The 25634-nt window shown below is 42.8% G+C and overlaps 1 protein-coding gene and 1 pseudogene across 1 annotated transcript; one reads left to right on the top strand and one right to left on the bottom strand.

The window, feature by feature from the left end:
• Positions 1-4544: 4544 nt before the first annotated feature.
• Positions 4545-5476, top strand: LOC138093111 (olfactory receptor 52I1-like; annotated as a pseudogene).
• A 3167-nt stretch (positions 5477-8643) lies between these two features.
• TRIM68 (tripartite motif containing 68) lies at positions 8644-22508 on the bottom strand. The gene is made up of 7 exons (XM_068988698.1): positions 22469-22508; positions 18566-19046; positions 16601-16696; positions 12314-12574; positions 11845-11867; positions 11165-11265; positions 8644-10969 (listed from the first exon to the last, which is right to left on the bottom strand). Exons 2-7 carry the CDS (start codon positions 18989-18991, stop codon positions 10419-10421), a joined length of 1458 nt encoding a protein of 485 aa, XP_068844799.1. The 5' UTR covers positions 18992-19046; positions 22469-22508; the 3' UTR covers positions 8644-10418.
• Between the last annotated feature and the right edge of the window lie 3126 nt (positions 22509-25634).

Genomic DNA, 25634 nt, shown 5'->3' with positions numbered 1-25634 from the left:
GTGTATTCTTGCCACCTCTTCTTAATGTCTTCTGCCTCTGTTAGGTCCAGACCATTTCTGTCCTTTATTGAGCCCATCTTTGCATGAAATGTTCCCTTGGCATCTCTAATTTCCTTGAAGAGATCTCTAGTCTTTCCCATTCTGTTCTTTTCCTCTATTTCTTTGCACTGATCACTGAAGAAGGCTTTCTTATCTCTTCTTGCTATTCTCTGGAACTGTGCATTCAGATGCTTATATCTTTCCTTTTCTCCTTTACTTTTCGCTCTCTTCTTTTCACAGCTATTTGTAACTCCATACATGGTCTAAATAGAGAAGTTGTAAAGTTTAACTTTATCTAACTATTCAATTTCTAGCAAGGATGTCAAAGAAAAGATTTATTTTCTGATGAATATAATGGTTTGAATAAACTAGTATTTGAATCAGAGATAAGTCTGGGCAGAGAATATAGATTTGGGATTTTTTTTTTCCTTAGATTCTTACCTACATTTCCAATTTAATATCCTACCAGACCCTCTGCAGGAGAAACCAACTGTTGGGTGCAATGTCTTATTTTCTCACAACTGTTTTCCTTATATGATTCTATGGAAGCAATTGTTAATATGCAATACACTGACCTCTGAGCCACTGATTAATCCACTCAACTTGGATCATGTGCTCATACCTGGAATGGAGTCTGTCTTCAGTCAAAATTTATTCCAGCTCATTTGAGGAGATGTAAAGTTGGAATCACTGATGGTTTCCATTTTCAAACACATGTACTTGGAAAGCGAAATCTGTTCATGAAATTGGTTCTTTGGTTCCAATTCAGTTCGAACACACAAGTACATCCCTGTTATTATGTACTATAAGATGTACCTCTATTTCCTATGTACCTAGTATTATTCAGGAAGTTGCAATGGTGTCCTAATCATCAGCTTTTTGTTTGTAAACAATGGAAGCTAAGGCAATGTGAGTTTACTTTTATTTTCTCCTTTCAGAAAGTTTTAATTCCTATAGTCAGTATATATTACAGTGAAAGGGATTTCCTATGTAAGAGATACATATATTTGAGTCTGGTGTATTTGAACATCTTAATGAAATATAATTTCCAAATAAGTGTTGATGGCAAGTTACTGTATCTGTGTCTTAATGTTTCCTTTGTACTGATGGGGAAACAATGCTAATTATAAAGTGCATTGAAGATTATATTTAAAAAAGAGCAATACCTTATATACTGTGCATACTTTAAAATATACCCAATAATTTGTAATTTCATAATTTTAAGGGGTAGTCATAGGTACTATTAATATTGTATTCCTGTGTAGATAAGCATGTACAAAGTAAATGTTCCAAAGAGATCTGATGCTCAACCACCTAGCAGCCATAGATTTTCCTAATATTGCTATTATTTACTTACTTAGAATGAATTCTATTTCTGAAAATCAAACAAGTAGGAATCAATCTCTAAAAATCAGATAAACTTATTTTGGGCCTTGTTTTCTTTTCAGAATATGTGTTATATTCTTCTATTAGTTATCCTCTGAGGACATGAAACAAACTCTCTTCCACTAAGCACCTGTCTCTCCCTGCAATCTGGAAAGCTCCCTTGGGCCAGAGAACAGGGAAAAATCATTCACTGGAGGAGTTATAGTGTTTGTCTGCTGGGCAGAGGTCAAGGGAAGCTGAGGTGTCCGAGGGAAAAGCAGGGTGACAGAGAATCTGAAGGGAAAGAGGGCTCCCAATGGGAGGGCTCTGAAAGTGGCAACACTCCTCGTCGTGCCTCCAAGTTGTTCAGGTTTGATCTTGTGTTGCTCTTTCTGAAGGGTCCTGTATAAATCCCCCTTCTTTTGGGTGAAAGAACCAGAGGAAGTCAAATAGAGAAAACTCCAGAGATATGAGTAACTAACCTGGGGACTGGGTGTTGGGCTTGATGAAGTCTCAAAGCCAGGGTCACCCTAGAAAGGAGGATATAAGCAACTCCACTACAAAGGGCTGGCCAGGTCTCATGGGTACTGCTGATACCAAGATCACATTCTGGAAATCATGGGACAACTGGGGAGATAAAAGGAACAGGATATACATGATTATTTTGGTTCAAAGCTGAGAGAGAAAGGGGTGAGTCTAACCTGGATTGAAGGAGAGAGGATTTTCAGGGACTAACAGGGGTTGAGAGAATAGAAACTGAGCAGTAAGTCTGATTGGGAGCATGTGCTTTTGGTCATAGAGGGGAGGCATTGATTTATCATGAACACAAAGGCTCCATTTGACTGAATTATGGATTACTATTTTACCTTTAAGATAATTTTCATTTGAATTATTTCCCATCCTTTAAATAGAAATAAAATTTCCTGACATATCCTATGATTTTTTATTGAATTAAGTGTCTTGTCTAAGCTTTTCTTTAGTATTGGCTCTCCAGCTATTCCAGTGAATGTCTCTTCAGGGTTGAATGCAGAGGCAGATTGTGGTCTGGAAATGTTTTAGGAGAGCTTGGCCAGAGCTTTCTGAAGAACAGTGCACTTCAAGAACCAGGAAGCAATTGTATTTCTTGATCTTGGTAGTTAGTGGCCATGAGGGTGTGTTCATGTTCTCACAGATAAGACTGTCTATTTTACCATATGGATGCTATATTTCAATCAAAAGTTAACCAAAAAATAAGAAGCAGGCAACAGTGTTAATGTTCTGGATAGGTCAAGTAAAATAAAGACTGAAAACACTGGAATGGCAACATGTCAGTGATGGAGGTAATTGTTGGTCTTAGCAAATTTTTTTCAGTAGCGGCAGACTGAAGAGTAAGGTAGTAAGTAATACATATAAACAGACCCACCAAACCAAATGTTCTGCCAATGGACCAGACCATTAATACATGTAAATCTCCAGCACTGCTAAGCAAGAAGAAAAAGGAATGAGGGACTAAAACCTCATAGAAATGAAAAGTATGACCTGTGACAACTTGCCAAGGCTCGAGAGGAGGGATGGGCAGGCACTAGATAAGACTTCTCTCAGAAGAAAGGTAGATTTATACTAGGGGATCCAGAGAGGAAGATCGTGGATCAGAGGTAAATAGCAGGAGGAGCCATTCTGATTCCTCAGATTCTCTTCAACTCTTTAAGGAAAGATGCTCAGTCTTGGCTTTATGGCATCCAGGAAACACATAGCAGTCTTAATGGTATCCTGAATAATTTTCTTTTCATGCTACACTATTATTCTACTTTAAAAAGCTTTCCTTTATCTTCTCATGATCTTCTCACTGAAGATGTCTCCCCCAGTGGTTATATGCAGTTAGGTTCTCTGACTATAAAACAGAGCTCATTAGTTTATTCAGTCTGTTCCATTATAAGGCATTTCGTATGTTTAGGGTGTTGTTTTTTTGTTTCAACAAAGACCATAGTTTTCAATTATATCCCATAAGTTTGACTTTTTAGAAAACTTCTGAGGACTCTCATCAAGGTTTCTGTTGGTAACTGGGTGTGGAGTCAATCAGTGGTAGGCTCTCCAGGGGGTAAATGGAAGGGACAAAGGTATGTTGGCTGATTAGCACTGAGAACCAGGTAAATGTTGGTTTAATGCTCTGACTACTGCCATTGATGGGATTCTGAAGTCAATTCTCCCTCAACCTTACCTACTCAACTTTTTAGGGAGGAGCCAGAAGTGATGAGAAATCCAAGAATGATCAAGTGAAGACAATGTCCAAGGATCTGGAAAGTTCTTAGCCTTTTAGCCCCTGACTGAAGGAAGGGACAGGAGGAGGTGATAACTGACGACTGGCTAGTCTGGAGGCTTGGCAGATAAGCACTCTTTATTTAAGGTTGCCTGGACACCTGGGAAAGAGTTCTTGGGCTTTATTTGAGTACCGTAAAGTCAACATAGTCACACAATCAGTGTTGCAACCCACTAGCCTGAGGCTCTGAGAGATGTAGTATTAGGGTAGTGGGAGTTTCAGGAAGGAGAAGATGAAAAACATTACTTAAATCTACAAAGTTCATTGTTTCATTCAACAATGATTATATATTAGGAACCGAACATTCAGAACTAAAAGAAACATTCTTTCCTCTGATTTTTCATTCATTCAACTTTTTGCTATTATGAGCACACATATCCTCTCTTAATGGACTTTTGCACAACACATCTGGGTCACACACTTGGTATAATTTATAAGGCCATGGACAAGACACACATGATTGAATACAATAAAGTCACAGGTTTGGTACTGGAATGATCAGTTTAGGTCCCTCAGAGGTAAGCATAGATGAGAGCCCATAAAAGCTTTGAAGCTACCTAATTTAGTTTTGTCATGAGATGGGGCAGGAAGTAAAGAGGACTTCCCAAAGGAGGTAACTCAAGATCTTTGAATAGTGATAGAAATTCATAAGGCAAAGAATACTGAGAGTGATGGAAGGTGGAGCAGGAAAACTTTGTCACATGTCAGTTCCTTAAACCTGTGGCCCACTGAGTTGAGAATAATATCAGGCTCTTTTAACACCAGAGCTGGGAACACATCTTACAGGATTGTATCCTTTTCTTACCTAATTTTATACATTAACAGGAAAGCAGTCTCATCTGTGATGCTGGGGTCACCCTACAACCATACAACGAAAGTCCCTGCCACCTTCATCCTGGTGGGTATCCCAGGTTTGCAGTCCTCACATCTTTGGCTGGCTCTCTCACTGAGCACCATGTATACCACAGCCCTGTTAGGAAACACCCTCATAGTGACCATCATCTGGGTGGAATCCACTCTACAGGAGCCCATGTACTGCTTGCTGTGTGTTCTGGCTGCCGTGGACATGGTTATGGCCTCCTCGGTGGTGCCCAAGATGGTGAGCATCTTCTCCTCAGGAGACAACGCCATCAGCTTTAATGCTTGTTTCACTCAGATGTATTTTGTCCATGCAGCCACAGCTGTGGAGACGGGGCTGCTGCTGACCATGGCTTTTGACCACAATGTGGCCTCACACCTCGAGTGATGCTGGGAATGAGTGTGACCATCACCATCAGAGCTATTATGTCGATGACTCCACTGAGCTGGATGGTGAGTCATCTGCCCTTCAGTGGCTCCAACGTGGTTCTCCATTCCTACTGTGAGCACATGACTGTGGCCAAGTTGGCTTGTGCCAACCCCAGGCCCAGTAGTCTTTATAGCCTGATTGTTTTCTCCATTATTGTGGGTTCTGATGTGGTATTTATTGCTACCTCCTATATCCTGATTCTCCAGGCAGTTTTTGATCTCTCAAAGAATGCTCAGTTGAAAGCATTAAGCACATGTGGCTCCCATGTGGGGGTTATGGCTCTGTACTACCTGCCTGGGATGGCATCAGTCTATGTGGCCTGGCTAGGGGAGGACATAGTGCCTTTGAGCACCCAAGTGCTGTTAGCTGACTTGTATCTGATTATCCCATCAACCTTGAATCCCATCATCTATGGCCTGAGGACCAAGCAAATACTGAATTGAACATGGAGCTTGGTGATACACTGCTTCTTTAACTTGGGTTCATGAACACTTTGTCTGTTGAGCCCCTGAAGATTCCAGCCAACTTAAAAGGCTGTCTTAGAGTTCTGTGGATGTCGTTTGGTTCACCTGGTAGCATAGAAATTCCAAGATGAAACTGGAGAGTATTTTTGCCTACCTTTTCAATTTCTACCACGGATGTAGATGAAATAATTTTCTGACAATGCTTTTTATGATTTCAGTCACCTAGTAACTGAATCAGAGATAAGTTTGGTAGATTATATAGAGCTGCGATTTTTTTAACTTAGATTCTGACCAACATTTTCAACTTAGTATGTGACTGGACCCTCTGCAGAAGAAACCAACTGTTGAGACCCCCATACCTGACTGGTTTCTTCACAATTGTTCATCTTGTGTGATTACAAGTCCCTTGAATTTACTTTTTGTCTAACATTAGTTATATAGTCTAAAATAAATATAAGCAGCAAGTAATAACTAGCAAAAAATCATAGTAATAAATGTACATTAAAATGATATATAAAATAACCACATTTAAGACTGTATCCCAATATCAAATGGTAAATTTCAACAATGCAAAACCCCAATTATTTTTGTACCAACCGAATATGCTTTTGAACTGTGTGTTGGAGAAGACTCTTGAGAGTCCCTTGGACTGCAAGGAGATCCAACCAGTCCATTCTGAAGGAGATCAGCCCTGGGATTTCTTTGGAAGGAATGATGCTAAAGCTGAAACTCCAGTACTTTGGCCACCTCATGCGAAGAGCTGACTCATTGGAAAAGACTTTGATGCCAGGAGGGATTGGGGGCAGGAGGAGAAGGGGACGACAGAGGATGAGATGGCTGGATGGCATCACTGACTCAATGAACTTGAATCTGAGTGAACTCCGGGAGTTGGTGATGGACAGGGAGGCCTGGTGTGCTGCGATTCATGGGGTCGCAAAGAGTTGGACACGACTGAGCGACTGAACTGAACTGAATAGTTATCACCAGCTTTTTGTTTCTAAGCAACAGAGGCTAAGGCAGTGTGAGTTTGTTTTTATTTTCCCCTTTCAGAAAATCTTACACTGAATAAGTCCGTATATGTTAAAAGAAAGATATTTCATATGTAAGAGATATATATATTTGATTCTGGCACATATGAAAATCATAATAAAATATAATTTACTAATAAGTGTTGATGGCAAGTTATTGTGTCTGAGTCTTTACCTCCTTTCTATTAATGGGGAAATAATGCTAATTCATAGTGGGTATTGAAAATTAAATTAAAAATGAGTGGAAATCACATAAAACAACACTTGAAATACTGTATATATTTTAAACATATACCCAATAAGTTTTTAATTTCATACTTTGAAAGGGTAGTCCTAGGCACCATTTAAATGTATTTCTGTATAGATCAGGATTCATGTCGAAACTGTTCCAAAGTGAAGTGATGCTTAACATCTTAGCAGCTATACCTTTTTCTAATATTATGTACTTGCTTAGAATGTATTTTATTTCTGAAAATCAAGAAGTAGGAATCCACCTCTAAAACTCAGATCAACCCCTTGAAACCCCATAACATAAAACCATCAAGATGGTGTGATGGTTAAGCGTGTTTGGTAAGATTTCCATTTTGACCAGACATACTGTCTTCTCTCCACAAGCTACCCAGTGAGTTAGTTAGGCCTATTAAATCAAAGAATTATTAGATGCACTAAAGAATCTGATGGAAAGTGACAAAAGGATAGTCCAGCCTGCATGCAAAACAGAAATTTTTTTTTCTGGCATTTACATAAGAACCCTGCCCTGCCAGCTTTATGTTTCATTCACACTGGCATTCCCTGAAGCCAGATGAGATGTTCTCAAATATTGAACGTCATACTTCCCAAAGTGGGCTGGGTCCCTGGCCATGGCTACCCAAATAGAAAACCCTGTGCTTCTTCTAGTATATTCAGATAGGACCTTTGTCCTAGCAGAAGAACATATGCTCATTTAACTAGAGACTGGGACCCTCAGTAGACTCTGTTAGAATTTTAAGAAATTACAGCCAATCTTGCTTGAAAAAAAGGGATATTGGGTTTCCTGTGGAGAGTTGGAAACTCACGGATTTTCCCTCTGTCCACATTTTGTAGAATCCAAAGGTTTTACCCTTTGAATAGCCTTTTCTCTCAAGGGCCAGACATTGCAACCCTTGGTTTCTATTTTCTCTGGCAGCAAAACAAAGATAGGCAAAGCTCATCCCTGGCTTGTAGTGAATGATCACACCAACATGGAGGTACAACCCTAGGCATTCTAGGAGCAGTGCAGGCACTTTGCCCTCCACATGGCCACCAGCCTCTTCTCTTTCTGGACTACTTATGTAATTAGCCATCAAATAAGTTTTTGAATGGGATTGCAATTAAGTAATATTCGGTCTTTCATGCCCCTATGGGGCAAGAAGAGCTTACTTTTGTTTTGATTCTAGGTATATAGAAGAAAATTCACTGAACTTAAATATTTACAAAAACATACTCAGTGTTAGAATGGAGCGACAATGGTGAATTGAACAAATAAGACCCTTATTCTTAGAAGATTATTGTTGGCAACTACCCTAGAGAAAAAGGTTGTCAGATACTTAAGACCTTTTATCTTGCCTGGTCTTAAAAATCAGACATTATGATTAACACATAGTATGTTTAACCTTGTAATTCTTCTAACAAGTAATCATGGCACCCAAATTAGCTTAAAAATATAAAAATGGAAACAACACAACAGTCCAAAGAGCACATTACAAATGAACACATTCTACTCCTTATTTCATCCTAAGTTTGACGGAATTCACCCAGCAATTCTTTTTCTAGGAGCCTTCCAAGGTTTGTCTTAAGAAAACCATAGTAAAAGAACACCAGTGTTTCAGTCCCTAGCGTCTCTGAGAAGTTTCCATGGACATAACTGGAAGCACTTTCTGCATATCTATTTCTCATGTCTATACACACACTTACCCAGGGAATTCCTCTGCCCGGCCCCCCTATACACACAAAGTCTTTCTCATGTAGATCAGCTCAACCCTTTGCCAGGACCAGGTGTGTGACTTACCAGTTCATTCCCTTCCAGGCAGATGATGGAAAGTTCTCCCACTCTGCACTAATGCTCAAGGAGCAACTTGGAAGCATAGTGGGTAGAATGAGCTTATTTCTCTATTTTGGCCTGCTTCACCTTCTTTACATGTGAACAGCCAATACAATGAAGTCAGAAAGACAATTTATACTAATCTTTATTACAGGAATTATGTTGCTTCTGTATGTATCTCACCCATGTCTACTTTGCTGCCCAATCCTAACTCAACAGTCACCATCTTCAAGCTTAAACTACATCAGAGGTTGTGTTACATAGCATCAATGTGACAATACGTGTATCTTGTAGCCCCTGAAATAGGTAAAGCCCACAGTTTTCATACACCTGTCTCACAGTCTGATTCCAGCACAACTGTTCCCACTTCATACCCTGAAGACCTGTAATGAATTAATTTCGCCACACACAACAATAGCCCAGATACAGTCTTAATTCACCTTCATTTTAATATATAGCTTTTTGTGCCTAGTCCTATTCTTTATCCCCACTCTTTCCTCCTGCTTTCATTTGTCACAGATTTAGAGAAGATAAAGGCAGAATATTATGTAGTTACTAGAACTATGAACATTCCCTTGGTGACGTACAAAGATCCAAATTTTTGCCCAAGGAGATTATGGGTGAGCCTTCCTTTCAGTGCATTTGTTTTATATTTTTCTTTGTATTATTTCTAGTCTCTACCCTGATGTCACAGTCCCTGTTCTAATCCAAGACAAACACATATCGATGTTGAATATGTTACCGTGGCCTGAAGTTTCCCAGGCAGGGCATCTTTCTATTGAAGGGTAGGACAGAAGAGGTGCTAGGAAACTAAGGCAGTGCTGCAAAGATGCTGGGAAAAGGCAAGATGGGAAGGTCACCACAGGCAAAAATCCATGGCTTGCCTTCCTTGTCCCTGAGAAAGGAACAAACGTTCAGGATGGATCTGAGATCTTCACGACTCTGTGAGGTAGGAGAGGATGCAGTTATTACACCCATTTTCCCATTGAGGACACTTAAAATCTTTCAAAGACTGGGGTGTTCAGACCTGAATGTAATGAATGATATGCAGACGTGTGACCTGAGAAGTGAGCTCATCAACTTTGTTTCATTTGAGTGTGAGAAGTATTTATATTATCCATGTACTCTTCTCTCCACACCTCTGTGAGAAATAACTGGCTGTATTAAGGCCGTTTCAGTTTCTTCATCTATGAAGTGAAAATAGAAACAAAGGTTCATATGTTTCTGATCCTGATGTTTGGAGAAAAGGGCAGGAGTAGGACACAGGTTTACTTAGAGTCTGAGATAGTGACTCGCCCAGCTTGTGCTCAGAGAGGGGACAGCCACTGTGGGGGATCTGGGCAGTCAGTGACACCTTTCTCCAGTTGGGAGGTCAGAGTGCTGGGGTCAAACATGGGTGCTCAGAGGTGGCAAACCTCAGGTGAAGCATCCTCCTGCTGGTGTTGGCACAGTAACCAGCTCTGGAGACGGACAGGATTCTTCTGGTTATTGGTAAACCTGACCCAGTGGGTTTCCTGAAGGTGAGATCTACTTCATTATCCTCACTGAATTATGGTCCTGACACAGATGTAGACGAGGGGTGTGACCTGCAGAAAGGACTGTCCTGATCCTTAGGACCACTGTGATCCTCACAAAAAGCCTTGTTACACTTCCCGCAGGGCTGCAATGCTCCTCTGGCCAAGCCTCAGCTTTTTAACATGAGCGGTTTAGTGGGAGACGTTGGCCCAGGAGTGAGAGACCACTGGGTCAGGCAGTGGAATCCCTGGGTTCCAGCCTCAGCTCAGTTCTCTGGGCAGGATCACCTCACCAGGGGCAGGGTCCTCCCTTCAGACCCCTGCAGGCCAGGTGAAATTCCAAGGCCTCTGGCTAAAACGTTGGCTTAGTCCTCCCCATCCAGGGAGCAGATGGCCAGGGGAGCGGTGTTGTTGGCTCCGATGCTGTAGCAAGGGCTAAAATAGGGCAGGAGGCGCCCAGGAAAGGGGTAGTGGGGGAAAGTGAAAATGTGGGAGCCGTTGTCAGTCACGTTGTAGAAGGAGATGTCATGAGCCTCATAATCCAGGAAGACTCCCACCCGGCGGGGAGGGACGGGCAAGGATAGGAGGGGGTACTCGTCAGTGCCTGCCCGGTACTCATTGCCCTTCCTCAGCCTGATCACCCAGAATCCATAGTGGGGGGATAAGAAGACCACCTCCTTCCGGTCTACGTTCTCCTTGCACACGCCCAGGCCCCATTCGGACCTGTCTCCCACCTCCACCTCCCAGTAGTGCCGGCCCGAGGAGATGCACTGACTGCCCAGGACAATGTTGTAGCGGTAAAATCTTTCAGGGTTGTCGGGCAGCTTCTGCTTGGTGTCTCCATAGCGCACACATTTCCTGTCCTCAGACACGATGAGGCGAGAGTAGGCAGTGTCTGGATCCAGCCGCACATCCGCTGAGGAAAAAGGTCTTGGTTGGCACCCTGACACAGAGTGAGGGGGCCTGGGTGACGTCTCTGTGACAGATACAGCCATGGATTTCCTCCATGACGGGTGAGGGTGAGGACAGATGGGGCATCCAGAGGGCACTGGAAGATTTCTTTCCTCGGGGAGGGGACCCACTCCCCACAAGCCTGCCCTGCACTCGTTACCTGCATATGTCTTCAGGATCTCTCTGAGCCCCAGCACACGGCAGTCTGTCTTCAGCTCCAGGGAGACTGGTTCCGGTCTCTGCAGACTCCAGGACTTGCTCCTGGTAGATGGGGAAGGCCTTGGGTTAGTAATCCTGGCTCTGCCAAAGGGTGGGGCCTTCCCTTAGTACAGGGAAGGGGGCTTGGCTAGGGATGGAGTCAGTGAGCAGCCCCTCCTCACAACACCAGGCAGAACAGGGAGGTGATGATTATCTGACTGGGCCAAACAGTCTATGGCACAGAGAGATAATCACATTCCCGGGCCATAGGAAGGGTTAGGTATGACTCTGACATTAGGAGAGGCAGAGGTGCACAGCAGAGGAGAAGGGCTGGCACGCAGACTCAGAGGACCTATGCTCATGCAGACACCTGCAGGCACTCCCTCTCCTTGGGCCACTTGCTTAGGCCACCACACATTTTATAGCTCTCACCTAAATTCTTATTGGTAATGGTTGAAATGAATTTGACCAAGCAACAATACAAATTAAAAAAAGAAAGATGTTCAAAGCTTCTTTATACAATACAGCAGAATAGGGAGAAGGTTACAGACCAGCACCCACTTTTCTGTAGGTACTTGGTCTACGTTCCTTCCCCATTTCTAGCTCTGGCCAGGCCCCACTATCCCAAAGATGGAAACATACCTGTTTAAGACTTCCTGAATACCCTGGAAGGAGAAAAAGAAAGGCAGCATATGAGTATGCCCTATTCCTCAATGGGACCAGACAGACACAGAGGTCTCTGTATGGAGAGAGAGGCAGAAAGCTTGAGAGGAGGCATGCAGGGGTCGAGGGGAGAAGCCTACAGGAGTGGGCAGGGCAGCCCTAGCCCTCTTGCCAGACTGGCTGACCTCGGGCTCCATCTCAACTCTCTGGCCAGAGGGGAGGAATAGGTATGATGCAAGAGCTGCCTAAACGATGCCCATCTAGGAGGCTGCGAGGCCATTCATCAGATCAGGGTATGGGAACAACCAGGATTGGTGGTGGGTAACAAGATCCGTGCTGGCTGCCCGAGTGCTGACAGGCCCTACTGAAGACTAGGCAATCCCCTCTCTCAGAATGCCAGGCTACCTTCAGGTCTGGCTCAGACATCCCAGGAAAACCTGCTCCTCACCTGCAGCATCCAGCGGACAGGCCTCTGAGACCTCTCTTCCAGCTCTGCAATCATCCTCCATAGGACCCGGCTCTGCTGAATGAGTGCCTCATGATTCAACTCCAGTTTCCGCATGGTCTCTCCTTCCTCCTGCTCCAGGCTGGCCAGAGCTGCAGCAGCCTCCACCTCCAGCCGCCGGCCTGGTGGCTGTTTTTTCTTTAGTAATCGCCGATATTTCTCAAACTCCCATATGATGCTCTGCTTTCGGGTTTCCACCTGTATCTGCACAGCCAGGATCCGAAATCAGCACAAAAAACCCCCAAAAGTTAGTAGAAGGAAAGAAATCATAAAGGTCAGAGCAGAAATAAATGAAAAAGAAATGAAGGAGACAGTAGCAAAGATCAATAAAACTAAAAGCTGGTTCTTTGAGAAGATAAACAAAATCTGATGAACCATTAGCCAGACATCAAGGAAAAAAGGGAGAAGACTGAAATCAATAAAATTAGAAGTGAAAAAGGGGAAGTTACAACAGACAGCACCAAAATACAAAAACCATAAGAGATTACTACAAGCAACTATATGCCAATAAAAAGGATAACCTGGAAGAAATGGACAGTCTTAGAAAAGTATAACCTTCCAAAACTGAACCAGGAAGAAATAGAAAATATGAACAGATGAACTACAAGCACAGAAATCAAAACTGTAATAAAAAATCTTCCAACAAAAGCCCAGGGCCAGATAGCTTTACAGGTGAATACTACCAAAAGTTTATAGAACAGCTAACACCTATTCTGCTCAAACTCTTCCAGAAAATTGAAGAGCAATAAAAACTCCCAAACTCATTCCGTGAGGCCACCATCATCCTGTTACTAAAACTAGACAAAGATGCCAATAAAAAAAGAAAATTACAGGCCAATGTCACTGATGAAGATAGATGCAAAAATCCTCAACAAAATTCCAGCAAACAGAATCCAACAACACATTAGAAAGATCATATTTATGATCAAGTGGGCTTTATCCCAGGGATACAAATCAATCAATATGATACACCATACTAACAAACTGAAAGATAAAAACCATATGATCTCAATAGATGCAGAGAAAGCTTTTGATAAAATTCAACACCCATTTATGATAAAAACTCTCCAGAAAGTAGGCACAGAAGGAACATACCTGAACATAATAAAGGTCATATATGACAAACCCATAGCAAACATTCTTAATGGTGAAAAACTGAAAGCATCTCACCTAACATCAGGAACAAGACAAGGCCACTCTTGCCACTATTATTCAACGTAGTTTCAGAAGTTCCAGCCACAGTAATCAGAGAAGAAAAATGAATAAAAGGAATCCAGATTGGAAAAGAAGAAGTAAAACTGTTTGCAGATGACATGATACTATATCTAGAAAATCCTAAAGATGCCACAAGAGAATTACTAGTGCTAATCAATGAATATAGTAAAGTTGCAGGATATAAAATTAATACACAGAAATCTCTTGCATTCTTATACACTAACAATGAAAAATCAGAAAGATAAATTAAGGAAACATTCCCATTCACCACTGCAACAAAAAGAATAAAATACCTAGGAATAAACCTATCTAAAGAGACAAAAGACCTGTATGCAGAAAACTGTAAGACACTGATGAAAGAAATCAAAGATGCCAAACAGATGGAGAGATAGACCATGCTCTCGGACTGGCAGAATCTATCTTGTGAAAATGATTATACTACCCAAACAATCTAAAGATTCAACGCAATCCCTATCAAACTACCAATGATATTTTCCACAGAACTAGAACAAAAAATTTCATAATTTGTATGGAAACACAAAAGACCCCAAATAGCCAAAGCAATCTTGAGAAAGAAGAATGGAGCTGGAGGAATCAACCTTCCTGACTTCAGATTATATTATAAAGCTACAGTCATCAAGACAGTATAGTACTGGCACAAAACAGAAATACAGACCAAAAATGGAACAAGATAGAAAGATCCACACACCCATGGGCACCCTATGTTTGACAAAGGAGGCAAAAATATACAATGGAGAAAAGATAGTCTCTTCCAGTAAGTGGTGCTGGGAAAATTAGGCAGCTATATGTAACAGAATGAAATTAGACTACTTCCTAGCACCATACACAAAGATAAACTCAAAATGGATTAAAAGACCTTAATGTAAGACATAAACTACAAAACTCTTATAGGAAAACATAGGCAGAACACACTCTGAGCTTGCTTTTATTTTTATATTTATCTTTCACAATCATAATTATCACAGCAAGATCCTCAAAGACCCACTTTCTAGACTAATGAAACCAAAATAAACAAATGGAACCTAATTAAACTTAAAAGCTTTTGCACAGCAAAGGAAATTATAAACAAGGTGAAAAGACAATCCTTGGAATGGGATAAAATAACAGCAAATGAAACAACTGACAAAGGATTAATCTCCAAAATATACAAGCAGCTCATGCAGCTGAATAACAGAAAAAACAACCCAATCAAAAAGTGGGCAGAAGACCTAAACAGACAATTCACCAAAGAAACACACAGATGGCTAATAAACACATGAAAAGATGCTCAACATCACTGATTATTAGAGAAATACAATCAAAACAACAATGAGGTATCACCTCATATCTGTCAGAATGGCCGTCATCAAAAAATCTACAAACAATAAATGCTGGAGAGGGTTTGGAGAAAAGGGAAACTCTCTTGCACTGTTGGTGGGAATGATACAGCCACTATAGAGAAGAGTATGGAGATTCCTTAAAAAACTATGAATAAAACTACCAAATGACCCAACAATCCCACTACTGGGCATATACTCTTAAGGAAACCATAACTGACAAAGACACATGTACCCCAATGTTCATCGTAGCACTATTTACAATAGCTAGGATATGGAAGCAACCTAGATGTTCATCGACAGATGAATAAAGAAGTTGTGGTACATATATACAATGGTATATTACTCAGCCATAAAAAGGAACACATTTGAGTCAGTTCTACTGAGGTGGATGAACCTAGAGCCTATTATACAGAGTGAAGTCAGTCAGAAAGAGAAAAACAAGTATCATATATTAATGCATATATGCGTAATCTAGAAAGATGGTACTGATGAACCTATTTGCAGGGCAGCAATGGAGATGCAGACACAGAGAACAGACTGGCAGACACAGTCATGGAAGAAAAGGGTGGGATGGATTGAGAGAGAAGCATTGAAACATATACATACCATATGTAAAACAGATAGCCAGTGGGAATTTGCTATATGAAGCAGGGAGCTCAATCTGTGGGTGCTCTGTGAGCAGAGGGGTGGGATACAGTGGGAAGTAGGAGAGAGGTTCAAGAGGGAGGGGACATATGTATACCTATGGGTGATTCATGTTGATGTATGGCAGAAACCAACACAATATTGCAAAGTAACTATCCTCTAATTGAAAATAAAATTAAAAAAAAAAAAGAAAGAAATCAGCACAGATACTGGTCGTATAAGGGCCACCCAAGATTGAGGACACTGGCATGTACATATAAACATACTCTGAAATGTTTTGGTACCAACTGTGTGCCAGGCACTATAAATGCAAAGATAAAGGATATTTTTCCTACTTTCCTATTCCCACAGCTCCAGGACATGCTCCTTAGTCCCTATTACTAACTCTTATTAACCCCAGTAGGGCTCAGGATACTATCTTGGCGCTCTATGTTCTAGATTAGTTTCCATTTTCAGAATAATATATTCTGTTTTCAGAAGCATTACCCTTAAGCCTCTAAGACAGTGTGAAGTTACACTGTTAGTTGCTTTTGTTTCTTACTAGTATTGTATCAATTCTTCATGTTGTTTTAGATTGATTCAATGCTACCTCCCGTGGACTGAGATAGTTTGACAGTTACGGGCCTCGAGTTTATTTCCAAGCTGATTTTCCAATATTTTAATTACTTAACTTATAGTAAATATGCTTTAGCTGAGGAAAGAGAAACAGAAACTATGCTCTACTAAGCATTAAACAAGTCACACCTCTGTGAGCTAAAGTACATGTGAGGTGTGCACTTTTCCTTTCTCACATATGAGGATGTAAGCCCAGAGGTTCTCCCTACATGACATTCAAGGACCTTAAAAGCAAGTGGTTCCAAGGTTTGCTTAAAGCTGCACACCTGGTACAGAAAGCTGGTATGAGGACCCCAGGCTTTCTGACCTCAAACCCCACATTCTGCCTCACAGGGATAAGGAGGGGGCCATAAGGAAGCCAGCTTCAGGACAACACAGGGACCACACAGATTCTTTTCATCAAGGGGCAACTTGCCTTCCAGTTGGCAGTTCGTTTCCTCTCACCAACTTCCAGCTTCCAGGCATCTTCCTGCTCTTTCCTCAGATGTTCCAGAGCCTCATGGAGTTTCCACTGAAAGAGATAAAAACCTCATGAGGCCACCTCGGGCAGCCTGCGTGGATTTTCAGGCTTCCAAGCATTGGCAGGTGATGGGAAAACAAGCATCCCTCAGAGGATGGGCCAGAATGGGAGAAAGGGAAGCCACAGAAGATTCCTGCCCAGATGAGAGCCAAGGTCTTTCCATCTGAGAATCACTTAATCTCCCACAGTCTCCAAGTTTCTGTAAAGTAGAAGAAAAGATCTGTCTCCAACTTTGCCAGAAAACTACCTTGGACTTTTCCTATGCATGCCTCTTTTCATACTCTCCTGCCTTGTTACCCTACAGCCTCCTAAACATTGTTATTCAAAGTGTGGCCCAAGTGTATCAGCAGCATCAGTATCACCTGGGATCTTGTTAGCAATGCAGGACCTTGGGCTTCATCCTAGACCTCCCTGAATCAGAATCTGAATTTTTGCAAGATCCTTGCATGGTTTATATGGACATTAAAAGAGTACTATCTTAGATACTAATGCAAGAGATTACTACTGGAAAGCATAAGGTAATCTCATAACAATATTAACCATTTTATTAAAGATTTACCAATAAAACTGAGGCTTAGAGAGTGATCTATTCAAAGTTATTCAGCTGGTAAATGGCTGGGCTGGGATTTAACTTAGCTCTTTAATTCTTATGTATAAGGTATATTGCCTCCCTATTTTAACACTTGCAAAACAACATAAACACTTAATTTCTCAGAAATTCTCTTTGCAGAGGAAAACAGCTAAATCAGGGATTCATCTAACACTTTTGCCTTCTAATGTCAACTTTAAGAATTAAGACCAGTAGAGGATCAATGTATCCGATAAAGATGTCAGCCTGGGTGTTCATTCGAAGGACTGATGTTGAAGCTGAAACTCCAATACTTTGGCCACCTGATGTGAAGAGTTGACTCATTGGAAAAGACACTTATGCTGGGAGGGATTGGGGGCAGGAGAAGGGGACAATAGAGGATGAGATGGCTGGATGCAATCACCGACTCGATGGACATGAGTTTGAGTGAACTCTGGGAATTGGTGATGGACAGGGAGGCCTGGTGTGCTGCGATCCATGGGGTTGCAAAGAGTTGTACATGACTGAGCGACTGAACTGAACTGAACTGATGGACATCTAAGGAAAAAGAAGTTAGAAGTCAATAAGGATAGCTATAAAAAAGGAGCAGTCTGTCTGTCAGAGATGGCTTTCCCAAAAGCCCGTCAATAAATGAAAGGTAAGAAGAAGAGAAAGAACACTAGGTAAGGAGAAAGAAGACCTGAGTTCCAGTCTTTGATCTTCCTTTCACTAACGTGAGTCAGAAGGGACCCTACAAGATGAGATCAATCTAACTCAATCCTACATGACTCTGCCATGGTCCTTTCTAGCTCTAAAACCAATGATCATGATCTCAGATTTCCAAGTCTTCATTTCTGTCTATAAAATGAGGAGTTTAAAGTGACTCACCTGATATCAAAAGATCATTTGTGGTATTGCTAGGAATTTGCAGGTTCTGATAGGTACAGTCTTGATGACCTCATCCAAGGCACCCAGAACCCCAGCTAACCCAAATTGGTCTCCCTCAAATTCTCAGTAGGCAAAGCAAGTTTGGGTTAGGCATTAAGGCCTGTAGGATCAAGAAAGGGGTGGGGGTAGGTTTGGAAGTGGGAGGGAAGGAAGAAAGGTCAGAAAAGCACAGAGAGGTACAGCTCACTGGATCAGGCACCCAGGACCTGGTGGTGTGAGAAGTCAAAGCAATCAGTTCTCATCTTGTCTCTGGGGCCCCCTTTCAAGTTCTTGATCTAGAGATAGCCAAGTGAGGGGCAGGGGAGAAACTGGATTGGGGATGGGGGCTGACCTCCATCTCCCACCTTATAATCCCAGGCGACATCCTCCATGGGCACAACACTGTGGGCCTGATGCTCAGGGGACTGGCTGCAGGCCTCGCACACGATCAGGCCATCCTCTTTGCAGAACATCTTCAGCTGTTCTCTGTGGGGCTCACACACGTCAGCCCTCAGCCCCATTCCAGGATGCAGCCCCAGCCGGCGGACTTTTTCCACAACATTGGCCAACTGCCAATTAGGCCGCAGGTTCCTGGGCTGGATCGGAGCCCGGCACAGGGGACACGAGTAACCCCAGTTCTGGGATTCTCCTGGGACCTCCCAGAGTCCTGAGAGACAGCTGTGGCAGAAGCTGTGGCCACAGTCAATGCTCACAGGCTCCTTCAGGAAGGTCATGCAGATGGGACAGGCCACTTCTTCTACTACAGCTTCCATCAACGCTGCGGGATCCATGGTTCCTGTCACCCCTCCTCAGAACACGAAGAAAACCAGGCGGAGGCACTGAAGGCTGAGAAGGGAAGAAACACAAATAAGAGAAAAAGGAGAAGCGCAGCGGGAGCAGTAATAGGAATAGGTAGTGACTGAAAGCAACAGCTGCCTCATCCGGATCTTTCATGGTGGTGGTTTATCACCAAGTTACGTCTGACTCTCTGCAACCCCATGGACTGTAGCCTGCCAGGCTCCTCTGCCCATGGGACTTCCCAGGCAAGAATACTGGAGTAAGTAGCCATTCCCTTCATGGACCCTGTTTAATAAGCACTGGCCTTCCCAACTGAATCTGATTGAGTCACGTTTCTCACATCACAGAAGGGGCATCTGGGGCTGCCTGAGAGTTGGGATGTTGAGAATTCTGTTTCCATTCGCCTGATCATCTCTGACCTCCTTGGGGTTCACTGGCCAGACCATTCTCACTCTACCTCTATCATGCTCTGCAGAGTAACACTATTCCTCTTCAACTTGGGTGAATTCAAGAGAACTTAGCCATGTGGTATTTCAGTAGCCAAACTAAGGCCAGAAATACCCCCAGCCTCCCTGGTGGCTCAGACGGTAAAGCGTCTGTCTACAATGTGGGAGACCTGGGTTCAATCCCTGGGTCGGGAAGTTCCCTGGAGAAGGAAATGGCAACCCACTCCAGTACTCTTGGCTAGAAAATCCCATGGACGGAGGAGCCTGGTGTCCATGGGGTTGCAAAGAGTTGGACACGACTGAGTGACTTCACTTCACTTCACTCTCCAGGATGTTTCTATGTATATTTACACCAAGATGCAGAAAAGTTAACATGCCAGAAGCCCATTGCCTATAGGCTCATTTTGTTTTCTTGTGATGCACACTGAAGTGTAAGGTATAAGGAAATCAGCAATACTTCCCCACCTCCTGTAAATCTCTGCCCACTTTTCCAGTACTAACATCCACTAAGATGCCAAGACAATCTCCTCGGTGATATGTTAGAAGCAGATATGGACAAACACCCCTTGGAAGATAAAAACAAAGGTCATCTGATGATAATTAAACCCATTATTGATGAATTCACTACTCCAGCAAGAGACCTGAGATTTCTGCCCAGGCTATATGTGTGTACAAAGGAACAGTGGTAGGCTCTTGGTACAGTCGGCAATGTGTATTTGTTCACTGTGCAAGTATGTATTACCCGCTGTCTATAAAGGGAAGAGCCCTGATGGTCTTAGTCGTCATTGTATCCTGAGGGCCTAAATAGTGCCTGCCCTGCAGTACTGCTGAATAAATACCTGACTGAGACATAGAAAATAGTTCCTAAACCCAAAATGCTTTTATAACTAGTTAGGGAGTTGAGGGAGAAGGCAATGGCAACCCACTCCAGTACTCTTGCCTGGAAAATCCCATGGATGGAGGAGCCTGGTAGGCTGCAGTCCATGGGGTCGCGAAGAATCGGACATAACTGAGCAACTTCACTTTCACTTTTCACTTTCTTGCACTGGAAAAGGAAATGGCAACCCACTCCAGTGTTCTTGCCTGGAGAATCCCAGGGATGGCAGAGCCTGGTGGGCTGCCGTCTCTGGGGTCTCACAGAGTTGGACACGACTGAAGCGACTTAGCAGCAGCAGCAGCAGGGAGTTGAGAGCATACTATACGTTAGTAATAATAGCAAACACTCCTTGAATACACTATATGCCAGGTATTCCTTTGAGCTTTTTAAATGAACTGACTCAATGAATTTCACAACCCTAAGTAGAAATTATTACACTACTCTTTTCATATTACAGATGCTTGGTTCTGGGCTCCATCATTCTATCCTGGGCAAAGTATCTAACCTCTCTAGCTTCAGGGATAATAAAAACTCAAGAGGAGAGAGAAATCACGGTGGTTTAGGGTAGTTCAGTAAGGCTTCCTGAAGAAGTGGGGCAATAAGTAGATTTTGAAGGACTGTTACAGGCAAGCAGCAGGTGGTGCCTTCTCACTGGCCTCCTTGCCTCTTGCTTTTCCTCCTCCCACTGTCACTACCACACTGTAGGATCAGCACCCTAAAAGCTTGTCTTACTGTCACTAACCTACCGAACAGGCTATCCTGGTTCTCCAGCCCTCATTCCAACAGGAAGCTCCCTCTTGACCCTGAAACAGCCCTGTCAAGTAAAAGGGGAAATTTCCACTTTCTTGCAGACCCCCCATATCCATTCATTCCACCCCACTTGGATTCCTGCTGTCCTTCCAGCTTGAAATGACCTCCAAATTCCTGCTCTGAATGTCATTTGACATCTATGTGTCTTACTTCCCACAGTACAAGTTTCATGAGGATAGGGACATAGTCTGTTTACTACCATATCCTCAATGCCAAAAACAGTGCTCAAATATTTTTGAATACATGAGAATTAAATGTAAATGTTGAGGTCCAGCTGTTAGAAGGCTGTATATGAAAGAAATATCAACATCCTCATCTAAAACGGAGGGGCACCAAGAGATACCAACTACACAACAGACATTGATATCTATGATTTATCACAGATAAACGAACAAATGTGGATGAACACATGAATAAAAATAGCTACTGAAAACTGAGAAGATGGTAGCAAAAGGGAAGTCGGGTAAATACCAAAATGATAAATCAAGAAAATAGGATGGAAGCATATTATTTAGAGAGCCATAAAAAGCTCTAAACATAAAAAAGTTAAGTGATGGCCTCTGCTGCTGCTGCTGCTGCTAAGTCGCTTCAGTCGTGTCCGACTCTGTACGATCCCATAGACGGCAGCCCACCAGGCTCCCCCGTCCCTGGGATTCTCCAGGCAAGAACACTGGAGTGGGTTGCCATTTCCTTCTCCAATGCATGAAAGTGAAAAGTGAAAGTGAAGTAGCTCAGTCGTGTTCAACTCTCAGCGACCCCATGGAACCCTACCAGGTTCCCTTGTCCATGGGATTTTCCAGGCAAGAGTACTGGAGTGGGTTGCCATTGCCTTCTCCGGATGGCCTCTGCAAGTCTCTGCAAAAAAGGATTTAGGGCTAGTAGCTATTGCCTTATTATTTTGTTTTTATTATACACAAATTACTCGGACAAAACTTTAATTATCAAACGTTTAATTGCTTCAACCTTGCGTTTGGCAGAGCCAGGCCCTCAAGGAAAGACGTTTGAGGGGAAAGGGGGAGGAGCCTGAAAGAGACTGGAGACGTGGGGCCAGAGAGGGAGGTGCGGAGGCGGTGACCTCCGCGATTCGACAGCAGAGGGGGATGGTAACTTCCGGGGCACAGGATGCCAGGCAGAGCGCCAGGGCACAGGGCGGGTGAGGGCAGAGTAAGGCTGATCGCTTGCAGGACCTCTGAAGAGGCACAATTGTCTACCCACCTCCCTCGTCAGCCGGAACTAGCGCTCCGAGGCGGAAACCGAAAATGGAGACGCCCAGTTAGTTCCCATGGTCGAGTCTCCGCAGCGTCGGAAGCGCTTGGCCCCGCCAGAGAAGCACTTACCGCTGGCCCGGAGACGAAGACCCTAGCAGCGTCCACCTCCTCGGCCGCCTTTCCCGCAGCGCTCTGAGGCCCCGCCCACAGGGAAGGAGCCAATGAATGGCGTGCAGGACCTGGCGTCGGGATCCGCCCCGCCGGCGGCATCTTTGGGGAAGCAGCCAATCACAGATAGGGATCGGGGGACCCCTAGCCAGTCGGAGCAGGGGACAGGGCTGCGCCCACCTCTCTCTCAGACGGCGTATTTTCTGTTTTTCTGGCCCCTTCCCTACTGAGAATCCTTTAAACTGTAGAAGGGCCCAGGAGTCAGTCGAGGACCGGTCGAAGGGGTGAGAGTCCAGGATGAGGCCGTTCAGGCTAGGCAGTAGCAGAAGCTCAGCAAGCCCCCGGGTCAAAGAACCCCTTGCGTCTTACGCTTCCGCTCTGGATGACTAGTGGTTCCTCTGGGCGAACCTTGTTCCTTCCAGGGTAGCCCTGGACCTAATAGTATTCCTTAGCCAGTTTTCTACGTTAAACTCAGCACCCTATGAGATCAACCAGGTCTGGTTCTGTGACCCAATTTAGTGCAGGGCTGGGCACTGCAAATGCAGTGGACTTTGTAGTTTCCTGCAAGATGAGCGACCTCTCCTGGCTCTAGATGGTGGTTTCTCATTAAAAAACCCTGGGTTTTCAGGCAAGCTCTTATCCTTCAGTACTTCAGCAGGCAGCCTCTCATCACTGTTGCCACAACCCCGCTTTAGAATTAGAAACAGATGGTGGGAACTGGCGGAGTGTACGTGGAATTCCTCTTTCGAAACTGCTATGGAAATTTGAAAAAAAAAAAAAAAAGGGGTGCTCGACTCTCAAGAAACACATAGACTGCTACTTAAGCCGATGATTTCTTTGTAGTCTCTGCACCTTGTCCTTTTCCTGATACTTCAGTGTTTCCTGGATAAGCAAATAAAGGGACACACTGTTTGCATTGAAAATAACCAGGAAATCCTCCCAGTTGAAGCTTAGTTCAAAATGATTTTCTTGTTGGAACTAATAGACTGGATCTTCATGCCAAGTCAGGGCTCAGGACGTGGTTTAAATTCTGAAGGGTGAGGCCCAGAAAATTCCTGAAACTAATGAGGCCATGAACAAAAAAAGAAAAAAAGAGGTAGTTGAGGTCTGAGCTGTACCGTATATCTCACTTGGATCTGGAGACGTGGCTGCCTAACAGAATAATAAATGGATTAATTGAAACAGGACACTTTCAACATTTTTTGACCACTCACTTTTTATACTTTATGCTGGGTTCTGGAATTATAACCATAGGCCACAGACTCTGTTCAAGAAACTCCAAATCAAACTGGTTGTAAGTTGGCCTTTAAACATTGCAGAGGCCAACTGTACAGTCAAAAATCTGTGTATAATTTTTGACTCCCCCAAACCTTAATTGCTAATAGCCTACAGTTGACCTGAAGTCTTACCAATAACATAAACAGTCAATTAACATATTTTGTATTATATGCTATAATCTTATGATAAAGTAAACTAGAGAAAAAATGCTATTAAAATTATAAGGAGGAGAAAATGCAGTTATTCTACTATGCTATATTGATTGACATCATAACTTTACATCTGTTTACAAGGTGAATTATCTATCAGTACCTTCATCCGTGGGCTTCCCTGGTGACTCAGTGGTAAAGAATCCACCTGCAATGCAGGAGCCACAGAATATGCAGGTCCAGATCCTTGGAGGAGAGCATGGCAACCCACTCCAGTATTCTTGCCTGGAGAATCTCATGGACAGAGAGCTTGTCCTCTACAGTCCCTAGAGTCGCAAAAAGTCAGACACAACTGAAGTGACTTAGCAAGTATGCACCTACATCAATATTGTCTTATATGATATAAAACACTGTAGATGTTACAGATATTATTGATATTAGACAGAAAAATCAAAAGATAACATGAAAAAGAAACTAATATTTATTTATAGTTATAACAATTCATGCATGGATAACGAAGCAGCAATATGATTGTTTTTTGGTAGACTGGTGTAATTGATTGCTTCACTGTAACCTATACACTAATGAATGAATTGTTATAAAATTTTCATAGCATACAGTATTATAGTCATATTAATAATACAGTATTGGAAATTGTTTCATGTTTTACAAAACTACTTACCTGTGATGATAGGCTTATATGCAATTTCTCTATTTAAGAGAGAGAGACATACTGTACAGTAATGTAAGCAAAGTTATGAAACAGAAAATGAACGTGTTATTTTATATAAAATATTACTCACCTTATGTCTATGTGAGGATAGACTAGTATCTACATATAATTTATGCATTCATGATATACCTAACTTTGTCTTATTTTTTCAGTATTTCCAGGCTACATGGTTCACCTATGAAATTTTTCAAATTGTTGTAAATCTCTAAAACATTTTCTAATATGTTAATCAAAAAGCATCCTCAAGTAAGTAGACCCACACAATTCAAACTTGTGTTGTTCAAGAGTCGATGGTACTTGTCCGGAGCCTCTGTAAAGTTAAAACAGTTAAAGGGAAGATCTTTTCGTTTATAACTTGGCAAGTTTTCCATAACTATGACTGACTCTCAAGGACCCTGGCGAAAGGACACATTAGTGTTGCTGGGGAAGGGGGTTTGTGTTCACTAAGAGAAAGCTGGATGGAGCAGTTCTGAAGACAGATCAACACACTGCACAGAGACAGCAGCTCTCCTTCCTGGCATCCATCAGGGTGTTTTGTTTGCTGTGAGAGGCAGACAGGTGTTCCGGGTGATGCTCTGTCTTGAATACATCCCATGATTGTAACTATAGATCCCATTCCTCTGCCTTAATCCAAGGTGGACCAGGACAAGTTGAGTGACTCACTGTGGAATAGGCTCTATCTGTGCTAAGGGAGACGAGTGACAAGAGTCCCAGCTTTCCATGGTGATAACCTGCTTGATAATATACACTTTATTGACTTTCTTTCCTTCCCTTTCTCATTCCCACCACTCCTACTATTTTGTCTTGGGAACTACTTGAGCTTGGATTCATGTTTCCAGTTTGTTTTGGGGGCACTCAAACTAAGACAAGTAAGATTATCTGCTAAGACAATTCTCAATTATTTTCTCCATGTTATCATAGTAATTATGAAAGTGTGATATTGGTGCAGGGTACCAGTGGGCCATTG

The sequence above is a fragment of the Capricornis sumatraensis genome, chromosome 16 (genome assembly GCF_032405125.1).
Source record: "Capricornis sumatraensis isolate serow.1 chromosome 16, serow.2, whole genome shotgun sequence".
Classification (NCBI taxonomy): domain Eukaryota; kingdom Metazoa; phylum Chordata; class Mammalia; order Artiodactyla; family Bovidae; genus Capricornis; species Capricornis sumatraensis.
Note: the sequence above shows the minus strand (reverse complement) of the source record. Positions and strands in the feature narration are given on the sequence as shown.